The sequence below is a fragment of the Chrysemys picta genome, chromosome 9 (assembly GCF_011386835.1).
Source record: "Chrysemys picta bellii isolate R12L10 chromosome 9, ASM1138683v2, whole genome shotgun sequence".
In the NCBI taxonomy this organism is placed as follows: Eukaryota; Metazoa; Chordata; order Testudines; family Emydidae; genus Chrysemys; species Chrysemys picta.
The window spans coordinates 55,813,168-55,837,028 of record NC_088799.1 but is presented as its reverse complement, the minus strand read 5'-3'; the positions used below and the strand labels follow the sequence as shown (position 1 = coordinate 55,837,028).

Sequence of the window (23,861 nt, the reverse complement as noted above, 5' to 3'; positions counted from 1 at the left end):
GCCCCCTAGTTCTTGTGTTATGAGGAGGAGTAAATAACACTTCCTTATTTACTTTCTCCACACCAGTCAAGATTTTATAGACTTCAATCATATCCCCCCTTAGTCATCTCTCTTCCAAGATGAAAAGTCCCAATCTTATTAATCTCTGCTCATACGGCAGCTGTTCCATACCCCTAATCATTTTTGTTGTCCTTTTCTGTACCTTTTCCAATTCCACTATATCTTTTTTGAGATGGGGCAACCATATCTGCGCGCAGTATTCAAGATGTGGGCATACCTTGTATTTATATAGAGGCAATATGATATTTTCTGTCTTATTATCTATCCCAGGGGTCGGCAACCTTTCAGAAGTGATGTGCCGAGGCTTCATTTATTCACTCTGATTTAAGGTTTTGCGTGCCAGTAATACATTTTAACCTTTTTAGAAGGTCTCTTTCTATAAGTCTATAATATATAACTAAGCTATTGTATGTAAAATAAATAAGGTTTTTAAAATGTTTAAGAAGCTTCATTTAAAATTAAATTAAAATGCAGAGCCCCCTTGGACCGGTGGCCACTGAGTGCCACTGAAAATCAGCTCGCGTGCCGCGTTCGGCACGCGTGCCATAGGTTGCCTACCCCTGATCTATGCCTTTCCTAATGATTCACCACATTCTGTTTGCTTTTTTGACTGCCGCTGCACATTGAGTGGATGTTTTCAGAGAACTATCCACAATGACTCCAAGATCTTTCTTGAGTGGTAACAGCTAATATAGACCCCATCATTTTGTATATGTAATTGAGATTGTTTTCCAATTTGCATTACTTTGCATTTATCAACATTGAATTTCATCTGCCATTTTGTTGCTCAGTCACCCATCCCTTTGCAACTCTTTACAGTCCGCTTAGGGCTTAACTATCTTGAGTAGTTTTGTATCATCTGCAAATTTTGCCACCTCACTGTTTACCTCTTTTTCAGATAATTTATGAATAAGGCTATGATTTTGTCACAGAATGTGACTTCTGGTGACCTCTGTGACATTTTCGGCCAGCCCCCAGCCAGCCCTACTCCTGCAGCTCCCAGCCCCCACCTTGGTGGGGGGACCCTGCAGCTGCCCAGCCACGGCGGGGGGCAGGGGACTCCCCACAGCTGCTCAGCCACGGCAGGGAGGGGGGCGGCACCAGGGACCCCCAGCAGCAGTGGGTGCTGAACCCACTTACCCTTTTGTCAGGGATATTTTTTGTGAAAGCCAGGAACAGGTTGCGGGCTTCCGTGAATTTTTGTTTATATCCTGTGACCTGTCCATGACTTTTACTAAAAATATCCATGACAAAAACTTTGCCTTATTTATGAATATATTGAACGGTTCTGGTCCCAATACAGACCCCTGGGGGACACCACTATTTACCTCTCCCCATTCTGAAAACTGACCATTTATACCTACCTTTTGTTTCCTATCTTTTAACCAGTTATCTATGAGGGCCATCCCTCTTATCCCATGACAGCTTACTTTGTTTAAGAGCTTTTGGTGAGGGACCTTGTCAAAGGCTTTCTGAAAATCTAAGTACACTATATCTACTGGTTTTCCCTCTTGTCCACATGCTTGTTGACCCCCTCAAAGAATTCTAGTAGATTGGTAAGGCAGGATTTCCCTTTACAAAAACCATGTTGACTCTTCCCCAACAAATCACGTTCATCTATGTGTCTGATAATTCTGTTTACTTTCGTTTCAACCAGTTTGTCCGGCACTGAAGCTACAGGCTTACTGGCCTGTAATTGCTGGGATTGAGTCTGGAACCTTTTTAAAAAATTGGTGTCACAATAGCTATCCTGCAATCATCTGGTACAGAAGCCGATTCAAATGATAAGTTACATATCCCAATTAGTAGTTCTGCAATTTCACATTTGAGTTCCTTCAGAACTGTTGGGTGATTATCATCTGGTCCTGGTGACTTATTACTGTTTAATTTATCAGTTTGTTCCAAACCCTCCTCTAATGATACCTCAGTCTGGGTCAGAGAAACAATCTCTTTTCCCCTGCACACCAGTATAGTAGCCTGGCAAGTTCCAGCAGGCGGTATAATAATCAGACATTAGTACACACACAGTGTTTCACTGCCAATAAAAACTTCGCATGTATGACAGACACAGTAAGCACATAACAGATGTATTTGGGAGTCTGTTTATAATTGCAACATCATCCTCTTCCCCAGCTCATAAAAGAGCAATATAAAATAAATGCTGTTGAAGTCCTTGCCTGGTCTTCTAAAGAGACTAAACAGAAAAGGCCTTCAGGGTTGCAGCTGTCGTAAGTAGGGAGAGAATCCGAGATCCTGCCAGGTTTGAAGGGACTCTTGTGAGTTGGTTACAAAAGTTTCAAAGTAACTGAATGTCCCAGATCCATCAAGTACAGTGTTGTGCAGTTCCTTCCTCTGTAACATGCAAAGTCCTTCCTTTCCATGCACTTTATTTCTGTCTAAATGATCTGTGCTCTGTAGAAATGTTCTTGAAATTCTTTCTTGTGTAAGAGTTCACTCTGGGTTCATTCCTTTGGGCTGGACTTTCACTGCCTCCTGTACAATTTCAGAGCAACCGGCTGACCAAGATCGAGGGTCTGCAGAACCTGGTGAATCTGCGTGAGCTGTACCTTAGTCACAATGGCATAGAAGTCATCGAGGGACTGGAGAACAATGTGAGCGTCTCATTAGCTTTCTTTAAGAAGTTGTCAGGGCTGGCCTCACAGTACTTCCCAGGATGGCTGGGTTCGTCTTACATTGGTGTTGCTGGGAAGTTCCTGTTTTCCTTAAGTTACCCAAAGAAAGTTGAACTTCTCGGAAAACCGTATACGTTCTTTATCTATTATACCTAAAACAACAAAACAAAACATGAGCCGCCTCCTCTTCTGGGAACGTGCATGTTTCTAGTCAGTCTGGAGTGGACTGTCAAACGGTACCAGGTAGATGGAATCTTGAAGCAGTTAATGTAACAATTTGACTGCGAACTAGCAAAGGGAGGCCTAACAACACTTCTGCTGGTTATCTTTGCTGCTAAACTCCTGAGTTGAAAGATGAATTGGATCTGTAATAGGTAGCCATGAGTTTCTCTTACACATGCACCAGAAATGACTAAGTGAGTTGTCATGGGTCAGAAGAGGCAAACCATGCCATCCTTCTCTTATAAATCAGTCCAACTTTCTGTATTTCTGCCTTGGATTGCCCTTACGGAGAAGCCTGTGATGTTTCCATGCCCTTTTACCAATAGGTGGCATTGTGAGGCACCCCTGGAGATCAGAGGAATCAGAGTAATTTAGCTGATCTCCTGCATATGCAGGGATATATTTTCTAAAACTCTTGGGCTTCCTAATGCATAGAATTCCTGTCTTTAAACCTGCTGCCTTAGAGTTCTTTTACTCAGATTTTTTGTAGATTCCAAAACTTCTTGTTGGAATGTCTGATTACTAACCTTAAAATATTACAAGGAAAGCTCACTGTTCAGGAGCAATTGGTTGGTCAGAAACTACTGGCCAGCTAGTAATTGTTTTCAGTTGTTTCAGGGAGGTTGGCAAGCTGTCTTGATTTAAAAACTATCTTCTCTGCTGTAGTTAAGTAGTGAGAGTTCTCCTTGCACTGAATGTATTTTTTCTCGTATTCAGAAGTTTTATAATCCTGGGGAGGAGTATAGGACAATATTAATTAGTGACTAATTAGCCAATTGTATTTTTGCTAGCTAACAATATAGCCAGCTGACAGTGGTGTTACTAGTGCTTCTCAGAATTTTCAGCTCTGGGATTCAGAGTGGGGTAGAGGAGGAGATGAGGAAATCCAAGCTAAAGTTTTCATTTGCTTGTTTCAGAACAAACTTACAATGCTGGACATTGCATCCAATAGGATCAAAAAGATTGAAAATGTCAGCCATTTAACAGAGCTGCAGGAATTCTGGGTAAGTGCAGGCCTTGCTGAAATAGATACATACAGAAAGAAATCCTTCTCCTTGACTGGGTGTGGTGGGGAGGGTTTAAAATTGTGAGTCGTACATCTCTTAGATTCCAGCTACAGTGCTCATTAGAGCTGATGTGGACTGAGTTTTTTTTTTTTTCCAAGTGTTCCCTTTGTTCTGGAGACAAGGTTGTAAGCCCTTCTTCTCCTTACCTGTCTGCATGGGGGGAGGGATTATGAGAAAAGTCATCACAGTTCATTCATTTTACAGGTTTTTAGTGATAGCAGGCCCTTAATTATGTCAGGTGCCTCTCTCCTTAGAATACTGATCTTGCCACTGTGCTCGGGCTATAGCCCTAATCATGATGGCTTTGAAGTATAGAGCTCTGCCTTCCCTCATTTTTGTACTGCTAGCTTTTCTGTAAGTTACAATATGGCTGTGTAATAGAAGTAGATATAATGCATTTTGGTGCAGAGGTGAGCCAAAGCGTTTAAAAGCAGTTTTAGAGCAGAGTCAGTCTGGTCAGTTCCTTGTAACCATTCAGGAAAAATTCAGCTGTCCTCTGGGTGTTTCCACTCCTGCTAGCCAGCTCATAATACTGAGCTGGCTCTGGTTGGTGGCATCCTGGATGGCTAAGGCCTGCATTTCGTTTCTACAGTTTCTGTCAGGAAGGGAACAAAGTTTGAACAGAGGAGTAGATATCCACCTGGAATCTCAGTGCTCCAGCCCCCATAGTGTACAGTGTTTTTTGCTATGTTCAGTTAGGGTGTGTCAGCACTTGCTCTTCTAGTACTTAATAAATAGAAGCCATATTTTTCTGTTTCACGTTTTCATCATTTGGAACTTTTCAGTATCTGAGCCCTTGGATGGAGGCTTTGGCTGCAGGACTGGGAAGTAGCTGGACATGAAATCAAGCTAGAATCCAGTATAGAGGCTTCTTGGACGGTGCTTTTCCAACCCTTGAATATAACCTTTCAGAGGCTGTATTAGTCAGTTTTGTGGTTCCCATCTGGGCCTACTCATGCCAGAATGAACTGCCTTTATACACCAAGGAGCTCAGGCATCCTATGAAGTGTGGCCTACTACAGTCCTCAAAGTGAGACAGTACAGATTAGCTTGTGTGTGCAAAATGTGGTGCGATTCTTTTCAAATTACTAGACTCTCCCCTTTGAACCAAATGGAGAAATTTACAAAGCGTTTTGCTCCCAGAAGAAGAAGTTGCTCCAGCTGCTGGTGTTTCTTCCTCAGGAAGGAAAGGGAGCAACCTAATTCTATAGGACTTTGACTTTATGAAGAGGCCACTACTGAAATGGAGAGCAGTGCATTGGTAAAGGTCTGCTCCTGATCGCTAACTCCCTTCCCCATCTGAGCCTCCAGCTTTCCCGTTTAATACTCTTTTAACTTGGCCCTATATCCCTCCTGATGGAGAGAACTGGGTAAAATTCTCTTCAAAGCACATCAGTGTTGCTCCTACTCTAGTTACAGTTTCATGAAGCCTGCCTTAAAGAAGTATTTTTAATTACCGGTAATTGCAGGGTTCCAGTTCCTAAATGCTGTATGCATCCTTCTGACTCTATTCAGTGCCCTAAATAAAGGGTATTAAAGTTAGCACAGATGTAGTATCACTTGTTAAAGTCCAGGAATGTTGCAGATAGTTTGTCCTACTCTAACTAGGTATTTATATGGCTTCCGGCACAATAGTATATGAATGCCTCTCTATCACCCTTCTGAGTAGGGAAAAATGACTCCCATGTTGTGGATGGAGGTGGGGCGATTGAGGCACCAACAGATTGATTTATCTGAGGTCACACAGAGACTCTGTGGCAGAGCTGAGAAGTGATTTCCAGAGGCCCAATGCAGTGTCTTAACCCCACGACGATCCTTTGGTGACACATGGCCCCTGTTGTTAGAGCAGCTGTCTTTCCCTGGGGTGGTGGGAAGTAGGCACTTCAAGGAAAAACACTGCTTTTCCACTTCACAACTGCAATTTTGGGGAAGTTAAGAGTTCAGTGCTGCTTGCCTTGGTTACATGATGTGAGTAGGGTGCAGTGCGCTGAAAGAGGTCTGGTCCCTTATTTTGAGAGTAAAGATATTGCTGCTGCTGTAACTTCTTCTGAACCTCCAAGCTCTGCTTGTAGGAGCAAAGGAGAGCTGAAGCTTTCACATCTGGGGTAGGGGAATTGTGGCTGCATAATATGCTCCTCCCTTCCTCTGACACCCCCACTGGAATTCGGCCGGGATCTAAATGTGGGACAATGTTAATAACACCGAATGATGTGTTTGCGTCCCTCCCCCTTGCCAACTGTGGTTCAAAGTACTGCCAGCTGCTGCATACTGTCTACAGTGACATGCATGGAGTCTCTGTGCTATGGAAGTCACACTGCCTTCCAGTGGGTGTATTTTGGGCAGCAGCGTTCGAAGGAGCTGAGCTGTCAAGAGACCACAGTTAGCCCTGTGGGGATTTGGTTGCAGTGGGGGGGGTATGAGGCCTCTGTTGTAGATGACATTGAGATCTGAGCAGGCCTTAGGTTTATAGCTTGAACCATGCAGCCTCTTCTGTGAGAGTCAGACTGCCTCCCAATGGAGACACGAGAGGAAACCTTCTGAAGCGAGGTTCACAGCATTTCCACCCCTATGTCCTGCCTAGGAGAGGTTGGTGCCCTTAGACTGGAGAGCTCAAGCTTTGCCTTGTCAGGCAGGGGCTGGCTTTAGGGGAACAATATTAAAGGGGAACCTGTGAAGCTATCCTTGAGGCCAAAACTGCAGCAATGCGCTGAAGGACAAGTCACGAGGGAGTGGGGTTTGCAGTGAGTAAGACATTCCTGTGATGCTCTGTAGACAAGAGAGAGCCAATAGGTGGCATTTCCATGGTACGTTAAAACCTGTTGAGTTGAATTCTGGTTACACGTTACCAGGGGGCGGGTGTTGTGGTAGATATTGCTGAAGAATAACTGTGCTTGGAGTAGGGAACAGAGAAGGCTCAGCAAGGCTTCACATTGAGGAAGCTCATATGGTGTCATTCTTTCTAGCTAGATTAATAGAATTATAGAATATTAGGGTTGGAAGAGACCTCAGGAGGTCATCTAGTCCAATCCCCTGCTCAAAGCAGGACCAAGCAGATTCTACCAGGCTGGTAACCGCACAGCCTAACTGCCCCTTGGTTCTCAGTAACGGGTGACTCCTCATGAGCAGTGTCTGTCTGGGTTATGTTCTCACTAATGAAGCTTTGCTGGGAGTGTTCGTGTGTGTGCTTCACAGATGAATGATAATCTCATTGAGAGTTGGAGTGACCTGGATGAGCTGAAGGGAGCCAAGAATTTGGAAACTGTATATCTGGAGAGAAACCCCCTGCAGAAGGATCCTCAGTACCGGCGCAAAATCATGCTGGCTCTTCCTTCTGTCCGGCAGATTGATGCCACGTTTGTCCGATTCTGAACCTCCTGCCTAACCTCTCTCCTTCCCTCCTTGGAGAAATGTCCCAGCTGGGTTTTTTATCTACTTACCACTACCCAAATACACTGGCGCAGAGAAAATGGCCAATAAAAAGCACTGAGTACCAGATCTTGTGTATAATGCACTCTCTCTCATTGTTTTTGAAATATTATTATGATTATTATTATTAAATCTTAACACATGATATTTCCTGGTTGTACGAGTGTTTATTTGTATTGGGCATTTCGTCAGCAAGCTTCTGTGTTCAGTCTGAGCCAGCAGCTGTGTCTTGTGTCTCAGAATCAAGTAATCATGTTGGTGAACAGGAGTGAAAAGTCCAAGTCAGTAACAACCCTGTGAATAGAGCTTCAGTTTTTGTAGTGGGAGAGATGGGGGTGACAGTCCTTTACAGGCACTGAACTATGTTAACACTCCTACCCTTGTCCAGAGTTTCCATCTTTTCTGATTCTTTTTGAGATAAGCACTCATTGGTTGGAATATTGCTTAAAAACCTGCGATTAAAAAAATTCTCAATATAAAACAAAAGACTGAGCTAAGTAGGATGTGTGTGCGTGAGCAGCTGGATGAACTGCCAGTCCACACGCTGCTGTGGTGATGGGAAGTGTTACGTGCTGCCACTGTGAGTAGGTGATTGGGGAAGGAGCTAGAGGCTAGTGTCTGGACTAGGGTGGGAGGGACTATGAATTTGACTTTTGAATCTATGGAGGCCTAAATCTGTGCCTTACATTACTTCCCCCACATTTGTGACTTAATTTGCCTCATGACTTCCCCAGAATTAGCCATAACAAAATATAGCTTACAGTGAATGTGGCAACTCCCTGCTATGCTGCGGCAGAGGCATTCAGAGATCCGTGAGAAGGGTAGTCTTCTTTAAAGTAAAGGCATCGTCAACATTCACCCTACTTCTGATTTTTATACCATATCCACTGTTGTGGTATTGGAGCCCATCATTTACTAAAGCTAGGATGAGGAGTGGAATTCAGAGGGCACTGTATTCTGTTCTGTATTGTGTACATACCATTCTGTATTCTGTTTTTGTTTGGCCTGGTACCTCACTAGCTAATGCAGTTGGGATTTTACCATTAAACTTTTCCATTGTTTGAATAATGCACTTGTACAATAAGAAAATATGTTTTCCAGATTCTGTATTCTCCTTAGCACACTCAGAATGTAAATCCTCATATTCTAAACTTCACACATAACCAATCCTAGAAGAAGTCTTGGCAGCACAGTTACCATCAGGAAGTTTTCTAGGTGACACCAAATAATGGGATCCAGTGGACCCATTGCTTCAAGCAAAGTTATGAAACATCCAGCAAGAACAAAGTTGCAAAGTTCCTGATGCCATGTTCTCCAATATGCCATCCAAGCAAAAATATCTCCTCCTCTCCTTTGGTTTTGAGGTAGTCTACTCTGTGGCACAAAATTTCACTGTCCTTGTTAATTTGGGTGAATGTAGCGTCATACCCTAATGCAGAACCCTCCAAATCACATGGAGATATAACTCCCAAATCTGGCAGTTTCCTACTGCTTCCACCTTCCTTTCCATAGCAAAAATGTCATCCGTATGTGTATGAATAAGAGAAAAGCTCTGGAGCAAAGGATTTCAGTTCAACTGGTGCTGATTCCTGGGTGACTTCCTGAGTCAGTCTCAAAGGTGTGGATATAGCCTTCCTCCTTTGTGACATTCAGGACTTCAGAAGGATTCTTAACGCCGATTCTTCAGTCTGGGTATTTCTGCCAGGCTGCTACAAAATGCTGAAGGTGACAGAGGCTGATGTAATCATAGAAATGTGGGGCCGAAAGGGACTTAGAAGTCATCAAGTCTAACCCAGTGTGCTGAGGCAGGACCACGTATACCTAGACCATCCCTGACAGGTGTTTGTCAAACCTGTTCTTAAAAACCTCCAGTGACGGGGATTCCACAACCTCCCTTGGAAGCCTGATCCGGAGCTTAACTACCCTGAGAGTTGGAAAGGTTTTTGCAGTATCTGACCTAAATCTCCATTGCTGCAGATTAAGTCTGTTACTTCTTGTCCTACCTTCAGTGGACATGGAGAACAATTGATCCCTGTCCTCTTTATAACAGCCCTTTACACATTTGAAGACTATTAGCCCTCCCGCTCCTCTAAAAACTTTTTCTGATGGGCCAGATTTACTAAACCTTTTATTGTTTGTGCTGCTCTCTGGACACACTCCAGTTTGTCCACTTCTTTCCCAAAGCGTGGCACCCAGAATTGGACACAATACTCAGCTGAAGGAAACTTCAAAGAAGAGTCTAGAATAAGAAGGTGCTCTCCATAAGTGAATCATACCCAGTATTGGACTGTAATGGGGGGATAGGGGATTTCATTACCTCGGGTAGCGTTCACCCCACTCTTTGGATATTGCTGAGCCATTACTGCCAGAGAGGTCTCTTCTCCCTTGTGCCTAAAGATACTTCAGATAAGCAGGTATTTTCAAAATCTTTTTCCACAGGAGGGTACCACCTCTGAGAGCTTTATTCCTATAGTCTGCCTCTGTCATAGAATCATAGAATATTAGGGTTGGAAGAGACCTCAGGAGGTCATCTAGTCCAATCCCCCAACACCAACTAAATCATCCCAGCCAAGGCTTTGTCAAGCCGGGCCTTAAAAACCTCTAGGGATGGAGATTCCACCACCTCCCTAGGTAACCCATTCCAGTGCTTCACCTCCCCCACTGCAACTTGAGACCATTACTTCTTGTTCTGTCATCTGTCACCACTGAGAACAGCCTAGCTCCATCCTCTGTGGGAACCCCCGTTCAGGTAATTGAAGGCTGCTATCAGATCTCCCCCCCCACACACACACACACTCTTCTCTTCTGCAGACTAAATAACACCAGTTCCCTCAGCCTCCTAATGATTTTCGTTGCCCTCCGCTGGACTCTGTCCAATTTGTCCACATCCCTTCTGTAGTTGGGGGACCAAAACTGGACACAATACTCCAGGTGTTGCCTCAGCAGTGTCTAATAAAGGGGAATAATCACTTCCCTTGATCTGCTGGCAATGCTCTTACTAATACAGCCCAATATGCCGTTGGCCTTCTTAGCAGTGAGGGCACACTGCTTACTCATATCCAGCTTCTCGGCCACTGTAATCCTCGGGTCCTTTTCTGCAGAACTGCTGCTTAGCCAGTCAGTCCCCAGCCTGTAGCAGTGCATGGGATTCTTCCTTTCTAAGTGTAGGACTCTGCACTTGTCCTTGTTGAACCTCATCAGATTTATTTTGGCCCAATCCTCCAATTTGTCTAGGTCACTCTGGACCCTATCCCTACCCTCCAGCATATCTACCTCTTCCCCCCAGCTTAGTGTCATCTGCGAACTTGCTGAGGGTGCAATTCATCCCATCATCAAGATCATTAATAAAGATGTTGAACAAAACCAGCCCCAGGGCTGACCCGCTTGCCAACTAGAATTAGAGCCGTTGATCTCCTACCCTTTGACCCTGACAGTCTAGCCAGCTTTCTATCCACCTTATAGTCCATTCATCCAATCTATACTTTTTTAACTTGCTGGAAAGAATACTGTGGGAGACCGTATCAAAAGCTTTGCTAAAGTCAAGATATATCACATCCACCACTTTCCCCATATCCACAGAGACAGTTATCTCATAGAAGGCAATCAGGTTGATCAAGCATGTTGACTGTTCCTGATCACCTTCCTCTCCTCCAGGTGCTTCAAAATGGATTCCTTGAGGACCTGCTCCATTATTTTGCCGGAGACTGAAGTGAGGCCAACCGGTCTGTAGTTCCCTGGGTTCTCTTTCTTCACTTTTTAAAATATGGCCCCTATATTTGCCTTTTTCCAATCGTCTGGGACCTCCCCCGATCGGCACGAGTTTTCAAAGATAATGGCCAATGGCTCTGCATTCATATCAGCCAACTCCCTCAGTACCCTTGGATGCATTGGATCTGGACCCATGGACTTGTGCACATCCAGCTTTTCCAAATAGTCCTTAACCTGTTCTTTCTGAGGGCTGCTCACCTCTTCCCCATACTGTGTTGCCCAGTTCAGCAGTCTGGGAGCTGACCTTGTCTGTGAAGACGGAGGCAAAAAAAGCATTGAGTACTTCAGCTTTTTCCACGTTTGTCACTGTTGCCTCCCCCATTCAGTAAGGGTCCCACACTTTCCCTGACCACCTTCTTGTTGCTAACATACCTGTAGAAACCCTTCTTGTTACCCTTCACATCCCTTGCCTTCTGCAACTCCAATTGTGCCTTGGTCTTCCTGATTACACCCCTGCATGCTCTAGTAATATTTTTATACTCCTCCCTAGTCATCTGTCCAAATTTCCACTTCTTGTAAGCTTCCTTTTTGAGTTTAAGCTCACTGAAGATTACACTGTTAAGCCAAGCTGGTCGCCTGCTATATTTGCTATTCTTTCTGAACTTCGGGATGGTTTGTCCCTGTGCCATCAATAAGGCTTCTTTAAAATACAGCCAGCTCTCCTGGACTCCTTGCGCCCTCATATAAGCTTCCCAAGGGATCCTGCCCATCAGTTCCCTAAGGGAATCAAAGTCTGCTTCTATGAAGTCCAGGGTCCGTATTTTGGTACTCTTCTTTCTTCCTTTTGACAGGATCCTGAACTCTACCATCTCATGGTCACTTTCTCTGCAAACTATTGTTTGAGCTGTTGCTCAATGCCATTGCTTAGAGCCATCACGTGAGTAATATTTATGGTTTGGCCACGTGGCCCTGAAAAGTAAGTGACGTTCCTTTTAAAAGTGTCTACTTTCTGATTACTTTAGAACCCAGGAAACACAAAATTGTTTGTTCATTGGAAACTGGATGGTAAATCCTACTATTTAAGAAAATTATGGGGCCAAATACAGAGCAGCCATCACTCACCAGGATTTCAAGGAACCAGGGCCGGCTCCAGGCACATTTTCAGGAGCAGCATTCCGGCCATCCTTTTTGCTTGGGGCGGCAAAAGCCTAGAGCCGGCCCTGGCAGCAGCGCGTCCTGCATGGGGGGTGCCCTGGGGCCACTGCGGTTCGCGTCAAGGAGCAGTGCTCGCACCTTATGGCCGGGCGGCACACTTGGGCTGGGGGCTGCCCCGGAGGGCGTACGGAGCTGCCTGCAGGTGCCGCAGGCCAGCTGCTCCCCAGCACCACAGCTGGGGCTGGGCAAAGTGGCCCGAGCCACCCAGGGACTGCAGCAGGGCAACCAGGAGCAGCAGCAACTGCGGGGCCATAGAGGAGACTGGTGCCCGGGGCACTGCCGTGCGGGGCCCACATCCCGCTCTCCGGGGCTCCGTTCCTTCTGGGGCTGCCCTGCCCCAGCTCCTCAGCCCTCTGCTGGATGGTCCCCCAAGCTCTGCCCTCCCAGGTCTCGGCCGGTCCTGGAGGCGGGAGCCCTGGCTGGAGGGACCCTGGGCTGAGGCGCGGCCCAGGAGCCCCGCTGCTTACCCCAACCCTGCCAGTGCCAGCCTGGCTGGAGGTGAGGGGGAAGCGGGCGGAGTCAGCACTTGGGGGAGGGGGGGGGAAGCCCAGGGCTGGGGCGGCAGGTGGGGTGGGGGGGGAGCCCAGGGCTGGGGCGGCAGGTGGGAGCGGGGGGAAGAGCCCAGGGCTGTGGCGGCAGGTGGGGTTGGGGCGGGAGAGAGGAGGAGAGCCCAGCACTGGGGTGGCAGGGGGGCAGCCCAGGGCTGGGGTTGGGGGCAGCCAAAACATTTTTTGCTTGGTGCGGCAAAAAACCTAGAGCCGGCCCTGCATGGAACACAGCGCTGTTCTGCTCTGACCTTCAGTGAACTTTCTATTAGCTGCCACACAATCTTTTCATTAGCAAAGTTGAGCAAGCTTGTCATAGACTGTGCACAGGAGCTCCCTTTTGTGGAAGCCATACACAAAGGAATCCTGCCCTGGTGCCCTATGGCTTGCTCATAATGATGATGGACATGCAGTGGCAGGAGTGCTGGTGGTGTTCTGTAGATGAGACCGGTTCTTGCCCCAAGAGACTTACAGTTGATTCGACATGACACAGCAGGGGTCGCCAATAAACAAAGGATGGGGGACTAGAAGGATGAGGGTTACCATGGTGAAGATCATGAAGTATCTAATTGTAACACACACACTGTTAGTTCCTCTTTTAAAATGTGAAATCTAACTAGAATGGGGTTTCTCAATCTAGGGGTCACAAACAGGGGTTATGACCACCACACTCTTCCCAACTGCTGAATAGAAGGGGGTTCTGGCTAGGTCCCAAGTAGGTGGGGGAGGTCCCAGGATGGAAAATGTTGAGAACCACCAATCTAGATAAATTAATTTGTTGGGGCAGGGACTGTCTCTTACTGTGTTTGTACAGTACCCCACACAATGGCCTTGGTTCTGACTGCATTGTTGTAATCTATTTTTATCATCTAAAAAATAATAGTGCCTCTGCAGCTGGCCTGCTGGGTGTCTTCACGCAAGCTTCTTGCCTCTTGATGGCCTTGTCATCACTGGTTCTCCACTTGTAAGGTAACTCCCTCCTCTTCATGTGCCAGTATATTTATGCCTGTATCTGTAATTTTCACTCCATGCATCTGAAGAAGTGGGGTTTTTTACCCATGTAAGCTTATGCCCAAATAAATCTGTTAGTCTTTAAGGTGCCACTGGACTCCTCGTTGCTTTTGCCTCTCTGTTGGGCTTCTCCAGCTGGATAATGATCTGACCTTTGTAAAGCACTGGAGATCTATGGAAGGAAAGAGTTATAGAAGAGATAGTAAAAGAAGACAGTAATACTATCTAGACATTTGTACATCTCTCACCATCACGGTTTCTGAGCATCTTGCAAACAACCGTGTATTTCATCACAGGTTCCTTTACCCCATCCAGAGAAGTGTTTGACGTTTTCAGTCTCTTAATTCACGGGTAGTTGTCACCAGTAGTGAGAACTTATCAAACCAGAGCCGACTTGTACCTCATTTGCAACCCCACTGACCTTATGCACAAGCTTTTAAATGGTCACTGAAGGCTTGAGTGAACCAGGGGGGGCCCAATTTGGCCCAAACTGGTTTTCACTTAGCCAGAAACTGGATTTTCTGGTTGGGGTGGGGTTTATTTTTAAACAGGGCCCGTGAGTTAAAAATCCAAAGCAGGAGGGCACTCAGACCCCAGGTGAGTAAAGAGTTAACTGAATATGTGAGTGAGCCAGACAGTGAACTCTGTACTACTTGCTCCAAGCTGCTTTCAGTTTCTTGATCAGCAAGGTAAGAATTTGGTGACATTCTGCACCTGTCAATATTTTCACTCAGACAGCATCATGATTCACATCCTGGTTCCTATTAAATACAGAGACGTGGCTTTGTCATTCACATACGCCTATGTTTACCCTAGTGTATTGGACATCTGATCTGGTAAATTTAACTTCTTCGAGTCTTACTGTGAAACCAGTTAGTTACCATATATTAATGTATTGTGCAATACATGTAAAAATATTTATATAACTTATCTCTCGCCAGTAAAATTCAGTGAAGTAGACACAGCCTGAGGCAGGTCAATTTGGAAATTGAATTTGTGCTAATCGGTGCAAGGCATGGGCTGTGAGAAATACACTATACATGGGAATGACCTGTTCTCCAATATACTTGTGACTGAATTCTGACTGTGTGGGTGTATCTTTAACAATGCTTCTATCTAACCAATCCCTTCACTATTTGTAATGCATTTCTCTTGTGGGCTCCATGCACACAAGTATTGATAAAACCAGTAAGAATGGTAAATATTCTTAATATCAAAGCCCCAATTGCTCTAAGCCCAGAGGGCAGATAACTCATTGTGCACAGTCACTCCTGTGATTTTTCCTCTACTGAGGCTGCAAACAAGGATGCTGATTGTGGTGGTGGCTCTCTTTAACAGAACCCATTGAGAAATGGGCTGAGACCACTAGCTCCCATCCCAAAGGCAACTGAATAACTATTATTTATATTGCAGTAGCACCCCCAATAACAGTCCAGAGCCCCACTGGGCTGTACAAACAGAGCAAAAAAGTGCTTGCCTCATACAGCTTATGATCTAAGCCAAGGGGCAACAGGTGACGACAGACAGACAGCTGAGGGAGCACAAGTGGACAGTGAGACAATGCTGGTTACAGCACACAGTTACCAGTTTTTGTAGGCATCACAGCAGAGGAGAGTTTTAAGGAGGGATATGAAAGGGGGATAATGAGGTAACTGCAGGGGTTTATGGGAAGCTCTTCCCATGTACAAGGGGCCACAGGAAAGGGCTTGTTTGAAAAAGTGAGGAGAGAAAGTGTGAAGTTGCGTGTATGAAAATGTAACATTGTATTTGTTTAACATTTACAGTAAGATCTGGCTAATACTAACCTGAAGAGGATTTGAACCCATGGAATGAGATGCATGGCTCTGTCCCTTTAGCAGGCCCTCATAGCCCATCCAATTCCATGATTGTAAGTGGAATTCATTAGCACCTTCTAATGGTCTCAGTGGCAGCTGTGAATGGCTATGGAGACTGAGCACCCCTTTCCAGGAGGAGTGGTTAAGTACATTGGTGGAGCAACATGAGGAAGCTCCTATTTGTGCCCTGTCTGCTTTGAGCGGAACGAGATTTGGTGCTGGCAACTTAGCATTCTTGAGCCCTAATGTCACTTCAAGATAAGCTTTAAACGCCTCTTGGAGATATGGGATTTTTAATTGATATGGGGCTTGTAGTATTGCAGTGCTATGCAAACTGTCCACAGATACAGCTGTGGTCTATTGCAGGAGAGGACAGGACTTGAGGTTCGCCCACATTGTCCAGTCCTAAGTCAGGCCAGAAACTACAGGGCAGCTTTATGATGTGCCTACATGAGGACAAGGATGAGAGTACTAGGTTCATTTTCATGTGTGAACAGAATTAAGATGACAACTCCAATTCCCAGCAGCTAGATGCCCCATTATATCACTCTGCACTGCTCCTCACCAGTCAACATGCATTTTCTCCGTCCTTGTCAAGAACTCACTGCAAGCATATGTCCCACTCATCCAGTACCATCCACCTGAGGATATCAACAAATGGAGATAATTCCCCTCTTCAAGACTCACTCCTTCCATGTAGCCTTCTGGAACTAACCCTCCACTCTTACCTCAAATTATACTAGCTTATATTACAAATTATAAGAGGCACTAACAAGCCATGTAGACACCAAAAAGTATATCTTGATTTTACCATCATCACCCTCATCCCTTCCCATAAACCACCTGTTCCCCTGCTCTTTGGGCTGTATCCAGTGAAGATGTGGATGGGGACCTGGCTTTTTTACTCATCTGTAAGTCTCTATACCCACCTGTGGTACTGCATAAATATGAATAAAATGCTGAAGCTTGTGGTATCTCCGTCTGAAAACAGACAAGGTAATATTCTTGATAAGTCGTGAGATACGTTGGCATAGCCGTGAATGGATATGATTATTCTCTGATTACCTGAAGATTATTCCTCTGTCATACGCTGTATTTAGACTTGCTGTGTTCAGTTCGAAGGCTATTTTAACTTTTAACAGAGCCCCTTAATGCAGTGGGAATTCATTCTGGGGTGGTGGTGGGGTGCACCAAGGGCAACAGCAGACCAAGGAATCCTTGAGGATATGTTACTGTCTGTGCCATGCTGCCAGGGTGTCAGTAAGGGACAGCCAGAACTTGTCATGGGCCTTGCATGGATGGCTTTAACCTCCCCCTCCAAGGTCCATGCAGCTCTCCGGAGAACTGTACATTCTGGAGAGTGTATCCCCTGCTCATCTCCTAGTGAGAGGCAAATCCTACTACCCTAGTAAAGTGATCTGGTGAAAATGCTCCAAAATCAAGTTCCTCAAGTTTTCCTGGCCCCCTCCTGTGTTCCTTTTCTGCAGAAGAAGGCAATCTGGATCTATGGACCTAATACTGCTCGATCTGGTGACACCAGTTGATTTTGCCAAGAGCAGCCTTGGATTTGCAAAAACTCCCCCATTCTGATTTGTGAGAGACGAGTTCAAATTGTGCTTTGATGGGTTCAGTGTCAATTAGTTCCCCTAATGGCATGTTTCATTCCCCCTGCATTATGATATCACAGATGACAACATCAGAACTTGCCAGTAGGACAGCAGGAGGAGGTAAGGTTCTGATTGCACTGAGCAGGGTGGAAGGCTGGGCTTGTGGTTAAGACACTGGACTGGGACTCGAGATGAGTTTAATCCCAGCTCTGCCAGATTTACTGTTTGAGTCTGGACAAGCCACTTAGTCTCTCTGTGACTCAGTCTCCAATCTGTAAGATGGGGATAATAGAACTGCCCTGCCTCACGGGTGTATTGAGCTGCTGATAGTACACTGAGTAGGGGGTCCATGTATGTATGTAGAACTGGCCTAAACCCTTCATATCTACCTCCCTTCTTGGGGTGCTGATCTCTGTTCTTGCCAATGGAAGTTGTCTCAGTGTGAATGGGGGAATCCAGCACACAGCTGGGCTGCTCCTGGATTCTTGCATTTCAGAGGGTTTGCCTCCTATAATCTCAGCTGTCTAGTAACTCACACACCTGCAGACTTGGGTCTTTCTCAGTGCTTCCATGCTGGCTGCTTTTATCGTAGTTGTCACATTTCATCAAAGACCTGAAGAGAAATTGATTTGGGATGATATCAGCTTTTTTTTGTCCTATCCTCTCCCAAAATAGAATTAATAATAATGAATAAATAGTGTCTTCCTAATATAGCCCTTTCCCACTATTTTTATTATTACATGTATTGTGGCGGCACCCTGAGGCTAAGCCCCACTGTGGTGTTGCACAGTGATGCTCTCGACACACCTGCATGCTAGAGAAGTACAACGTGACTTGAAATCTTTAACCTGGCCAAGATACACACAGCCAGGTCAGCTTGAGGGCAGAAATACCAGGATTGTTCCGCATTCTCTTCTGGTATTGGCTCTTTAAATTTTTATCATCAAAGCTTTATTAAAATGTGGTTATGCTAATTTGTGCAGGGACATGCAAATCCACACCCCCATCTCAAACAAAGGCAAGGCCTGCTAGAGGCAATAAGCAGGAAAGTGATTATAAACCTGCTGCCTCCACTGCTTTATCTCCATTTCTTGGTCTTACGCATACTCACTGGCTGGCATTTCCTAAGACAGGAAGCAGCCATAAACTGATGTTTAAAAGCAACCAAGTGGAGATGAAGTGAGACCATTTCTGTCTCTAGAAATTCCAGGGGAGGCAGAGGGAGAGCGGAGCTTTGGACAGTAACCTAGAAGGACCCTTTATGGTCTTGCTTGCACTTGGAACACAGCAGGATTACTTGAGTGCAAACTGTCAGCATGGAGCTAACGTCTGGAGTCTGAACACTGGCTAGGAGGGCTGTCCAGCTGCAATAAACCCCAGTATCAGGTACAGTAGAAGGACAGGACTTCATGAAAGCACAGAGGCTGTTCCTGTTCATGCTCTCCGCGTCTCTCTGTAAGGCTGGGGCAGGAATCCTGCTTCTTGGAGGGAGCAGTGTATGCTGCAACAGAGAGGCTAAAAGAATGTGCATGGTGCTGGGCACTAGGAACTTGGGAGAGCTGATTTGGCTCTGTCACTAGTTTGCTGCGTGGCCAATCCCTGCAATTCTCTCTTAGGCTCCCCAGCTCTAACATGGGGTTAATACCTCACAGTTGTGGGGATTAGCTGGTAGTTTTACTACTTGGGCAGGGGTTACTGTGAGACTGCTCTGAAATAGCTGTATAGCATAGCGAACTATACTAGGAACGTGTCATTCTACTACTACTAATTTAATCGACTCATAAAAGACACACTTACACCTTGGCTCCACACACAGCCAGCTTGGTTGAGGACTGGCTGAATGTAGAGCTGAATGCAAATAGGAACTTCCAAGGAACATTTTGCCCCTGAACTGTATGGAGTTGCAAACTTCCAGGGAAAAATATTTCCTGAAAATCTTCATATATTTTACCAAGGCTCCATCTTCTTTACTGTTAGGATTTTACACCCTTGCTGATTTCCCCTCTTCCCCAATCCAAAAACCTTCAGTGCTGATTAAAATATAGCAGTACTCATATTGGGTCCATATTCTGCACTGACAGCCCCATTTACCTTCTGAGAGCTGCAAGGGGTGTAAGCCAGGGCTGAATTTGGCCCATGGTTTGGAGACTTAGGCTAGCATGTTCAAGGTGCCTAGGGGATTTGGGCACTGGAATGGAACCAGGCATGCGCTTTCCTGATGAGGCTTTGCCAAGCTAAGCCTTAAATCAGCACTTCTTGGATTTTGCTGTTTGCTTTTTGTCCCGCTTCTGCTTGTGATTGGAACTTGTCCTTATTTGCAGACTCCAATCACTCTTCCCAAGATCCTTCCACCAGGTTCTTTTAATTAAAAGGAAGCTTTCCTGCTGGAGAGTTACCAGTGGGTGTATCTGATCTCAGCCTTCATCTACTGCACTGCACAGCTGAGACACTGGAGCACAACAGAGGAAGGAGGCAGAATCATTTCCTGGGCTATCCTGCTGTTTGCATGCAGCATGCCTTTTGTTGGGGGGAGGGACTGGCAGGCAATTTTCACATTTCTTAAAAGGACAATCCATAAATGTACTGATAGCTGGCAACACAGCTGAGACATGGCTGCAATCAGATTTTACTTGGGGTAACACAAATATACCTTGGTTTTGAAATCCAGAGAGTGAAGCAAAGTTATGTGAACCCCAGCCTGCAACCCATCTGCACCCCAAATTCTGCTCATGTAAATGCAGAGAGCCATTAGCTTAGTGTGGCTATTTTAGTTTAGTGTTTCTCACATAAACTCAGACTGGTACATTATATTGGTCCATTGCATATGAGCCCAAGAAACTTTTATTGCTTTCTAACCCCTTAGTTGCTCATTCTTGGCTGACTATGATTTGGGGTGAAAAAAACATTAAAATGGCAATGTAAACCATATGGAGCTTCTGCGTTGGAGCACTTGGCTAAGGTAAATCCAATAGCTTTTGATTTCCTTCTGCTTCGCTTTCATATATTTGACTATGATTGAGTTAACCACAGTCAGTTAACATGTTTTTAAATATGACTGCCCCTGTGCCAAGTCACGTTCAACATAGGATTTGTTAGTAAGCCTTCTGACGTGGGGCTTTTTCCCAGCGTGGACAAGACCAAGGTTTTCAGAAAAGTGACTAGCAATTTGCGGGCGCTCAATGTGAGATGCTTTAGAGGGGCTTGATTTCCAGAAAGGGCCAGGCACCCACCTTCTGCAAACCAGATCTCAAGTTGGACATCCCTAAATCACTAGTCACTCACTATCTTGGCTGAGATGCTCATCAGTGGCTGCCTGGAACCTAGACCCATAATGGGCCACAACAGGAAGGTAACAGTTTTTCACATTAAACAAAAATAGTCCCCTACTATATAAATGGGGGAGGTGTCTGTCTGAGACCCACTTGCTTTCAAAGAGCTTGGCAGGGAAGAGGGAGCCTTTGGACATATTTAGCATATTTCTTCCTCTAGATACCGAGCAAGGAAGCTGTTGCAGCAGCAGCATTACTTGCATGATGTGGATTGTTGCATCATTTTTTCTTCACTACATTTTATCTTTGCCCAGGCTGTTTTTCACAGAACCATTTTGGTGCATTCAGACCCAACCTGTACTCAGACTCCTGGGGCAAATACCCTACAGTGTTGGGCAGTGCTGCATGGGGAGGAAGGTTTGGCTAACTTCCATATGTGAGGCACTGCATTGGGGACGGGGTTATGAGCAGCAGCTGAACTGCCACAGCCGTGATGCTTGAGGAAGCAGGGGGATGAGGGGGGAAATGTGTTTTACCCATTTGGATGGAAATGGTTGAAGATTGCAGTGGTTCAGCTGACCCTTAGCTAGAGACCTCTCCACAGGCATTAGACCCAAATGGCAAATCCATTGCTTGTAGAACACCTGAGACAGCTGCTTTGAGGGGGCATGAGGCATTGCAAACTCAAGGCATTTGAACCAATCATTTGTAACACCTAATAACCTACTATAGAAGGCACCAGTGATTACAACAGGATTCAGAGCCCTGGGGCTAAAGTGATGCTCCTGAGACACAGCTGAGGCTGCTTATGTCCTGTCTATGTCATGCCCAGCCTGCAATGCCCACTTCATACGAGAGATTCCCAGATCTCCCACCTCTAATTACCTTCTGAGCTTGGGACTCTTTGCACTTACTGCACAGTTCGTTTAATGTGCAATGAAAAACAAGCCCCTTTGCATTATCTCTGGGCAAGTTTCTTTGTGAAGTTGATACGACCAAGAAAGATAGATATGTATCGTCTTGTGATGTGGAGTCCCAAAGCAGCACTCCGCATGTTGTGGCTTAGGCATTGAACTGGTGTCAGAAGACCTTGGTTCTATTCCCAGTTCTGCCACAAACGTACTGTGAGCAAGTCACGTCATTGCTCCGTGCCTCAGTTTCCCTTGTGTAAAATAGGGATAATATTTAGTGTTGGGATGCTAATCTCATTTTCTTAAATAACAAAGTTATATCTTCTAAAACGTAAATTCTATATCAGGTGTTTTAAAAGCACTAATAAATACATTTTATAATAAATGATTTAACACTTTACAAAAGAAATCTTAAACTTAAGCTCAAATATACGTCCCCTAACTTATTAAATATCTCTGATGATGACCTCTGAGCCAATCTATAATATGACTACCATTGTCACATGCCATGGAAAGTGTTACAGAATGCCCACCCACCCCGAGTCACTTAATTGTCTCTAAAGCTACTCCATCTCTCTTCCTGCTTCACTGCACAGCTTCTTCCTAAAATCTTTCCCAGCCTCTCCTGACTGGCTTCTTGATAAACAGTTGAAGAAAGCTCACACATCCTGGTAATGCATGCATGTGTTCACTCAAACCACTCTGATACAAAAGGTAACAATTCCTTTGTACAGTGTCTCAACCTAAGGTCTCACTGCTAGCAATGCTGCTCTTATGGATTTCCTTTGATATCTTTTAATAAAACTCCTACATTTATTTAAAACAAAATGCATTAGGTAAGTCTTATACATAGTGAATAACTGTCTAGCAAGGTAGCAAAATACATTTATAATGTACCACAGCAGAACGGGAGGGGAAAGAAGCAGCTCACCACTAGAGCACTCCTGTACCTCTACCATCAGGACCTGAAAGCGAGGCAATCAGTGTCTTGATCTCTCCTGGCATGTGGCCCCACACATTGAGAGGCCTGGTCTGCTGCCTCCTGTGGGAGGGAGCTTTGGCCCATCCATGCTGCACTCACATCTTGCTGATTTGTTTCTAAACAGCAGAAGGTGCTGGTGGCATGAAGGATCAAGATGCATCGGAAAAAGATCAAAGCAGATGATCATGCCAACCTGATGGGTGAAGACCAAAATGCCAAAGGGCCTTATTATGGTAGTCTGAGCCAGGATCCTATTGAAATCTCGGAGGTAGGCATATAAAATCTACTGTGGACGGATATTTAGAGCTGTGAGGGGGAAGGGAGGGTTAATCTGCGCCCATCACCTCCTGCCACATGGGGGATGACTAAGGGGCTTTCTGGGGAACACAGCTCCTGTTCCTGTTGGGAGGCGGGGGAGGACAACACCAGGGATGCCTGCATCCAAAGGCAAGATGAAGGAGAGGGTGTTCAGGGAGATCAGCTGCTCCAAACAATAGACAAGCTTGCATACAAGGCCACCCACTTCCAAACTGGGTGAGGCTGGCTGGCCATTGTTCGCGGGCCCTGTCTCCTGGCAGTCACTAAATGCACTGAGACTGGTTTGCAAACAGCAGTTCCCACTGTATGCACATGGACTTATTTCATATTACCGTGGCAGTGGCATATGCTCACTGTAGGAGGGCAGCCCTGTAGCCCAAGGCCTTCTCTCAGATGAGAGTTTAGATAAGTCCTAGCTAGCACCCCGGTGGGGTCGCACTCGCTGCTGGAATCCTGGTGGGGACTGCATGATGCCAGCAGCACCTTAACTTCCTTTTGCTAGTTCCTGTCAGCATTCGGCAGGGCTTTTGCCCAAGCCCCTTATGAGTTAATGCTTTTTTCCAGCTGAGCAAACCAAGTCAAGCAACCCATGTCACGCAGAGCACTGCAAATGTCTTCAGCGATGGACGCACCAGGATAGGTGAGGGCACAACCCAGGGAGAAGTGCTGATCTTTGGGGAGGTGTTTTTGAGGCTGGTGGCCTTTGTATTTATTTATTTTAAAGAAGGAAACCTGTAAATAAGGGGTGAAGTCCCCAGCCCTGCTTTCAACACCGTGTATACCCTTGGCTTGGGATGTGCCTGCCAGTCTCCGTGGACAGGGCAGAACTGAATGGGTTCTGCTGGTTGGACTAGTTCTGTTGGGCATATCTGGAGTCTACTAGGTCCCTGTCTAGCTTGACTGTCCTGGTTTGTCTCGGGACCCCTGGTCCTTGTGGCTGCAGTAAGATAGTACATCTTCTTGTAGCCACATGTGGTAAACTCATTCCATAAAGGACAGGGGTCTTAGGTTTATAATCCCCAGCCTGCTCCTCCCTGCATGTGCCCCTTTCT

The 23,861-nt window shown here is 45.6% G+C and overlaps 2 protein-coding genes across 10 annotated transcripts in view; both read left to right on the top strand.

Moving 5' to 3' along the window:
• The window catches only part of PPP1R7 (protein phosphatase 1 regulatory subunit 7), a 28,391-nt gene extending 20,836 nt beyond the window's left edge, over positions 1 to 7,555 (top strand). For 6 of the 7 annotated variants that reach the window (XM_024102493.2, XM_005301122.4, XM_065557054.1 and 3 more), the window contains 3 exons: positions 2,568 to 2,672; positions 3,833 to 3,919; positions 7,175 to 7,555. In XM_024102493.2, the coding sequence (XP_023958261.1) occupies positions 2,568 to 2,672; positions 3,833 to 3,919; positions 7,175 to 7,351 (369 nt within the window). In that variant the 3' untranslated portion in view covers positions 7,352 to 7,555. Of the gene's footprint in view, positions 1 to 2,567; positions 2,673 to 3,832; positions 3,920 to 4,767 lie in introns of all 7 variants that reach the window. The other variant, XM_042857640.2, reaches the window with a different exon arrangement.
• A 10,879-nt stretch (positions 7,556 to 18,434) lies between these two features.
• ANO7 (anoctamin 7) overlaps positions 18,435 to 23,861 on the top strand; it is a 30,017-nt gene continuing 24,590 nt past the window's right edge. The window contains exons 1-4 of one of the 3 annotated variants that reach the window (XM_065557047.1): positions 18,575 to 18,715; positions 20,193 to 20,288; positions 22,616 to 22,759; positions 23,374 to 23,449. In XM_065557047.1, the coding sequence (XP_065413119.1) occupies positions 22,646 to 22,759; positions 23,374 to 23,449 (190 nt within the window). In that variant the 5' untranslated portion in view covers positions 18,575 to 18,715; positions 20,193 to 20,288; positions 22,616 to 22,645. Of the gene's footprint in view, positions 18,716 to 20,192; positions 20,289 to 22,615; positions 22,760 to 23,373; positions 23,450 to 23,861 lie in introns of all 3 variants that reach the window. The other 2 variants (XM_065557046.1, XM_065557048.1) reach the window with 2 other exon arrangements.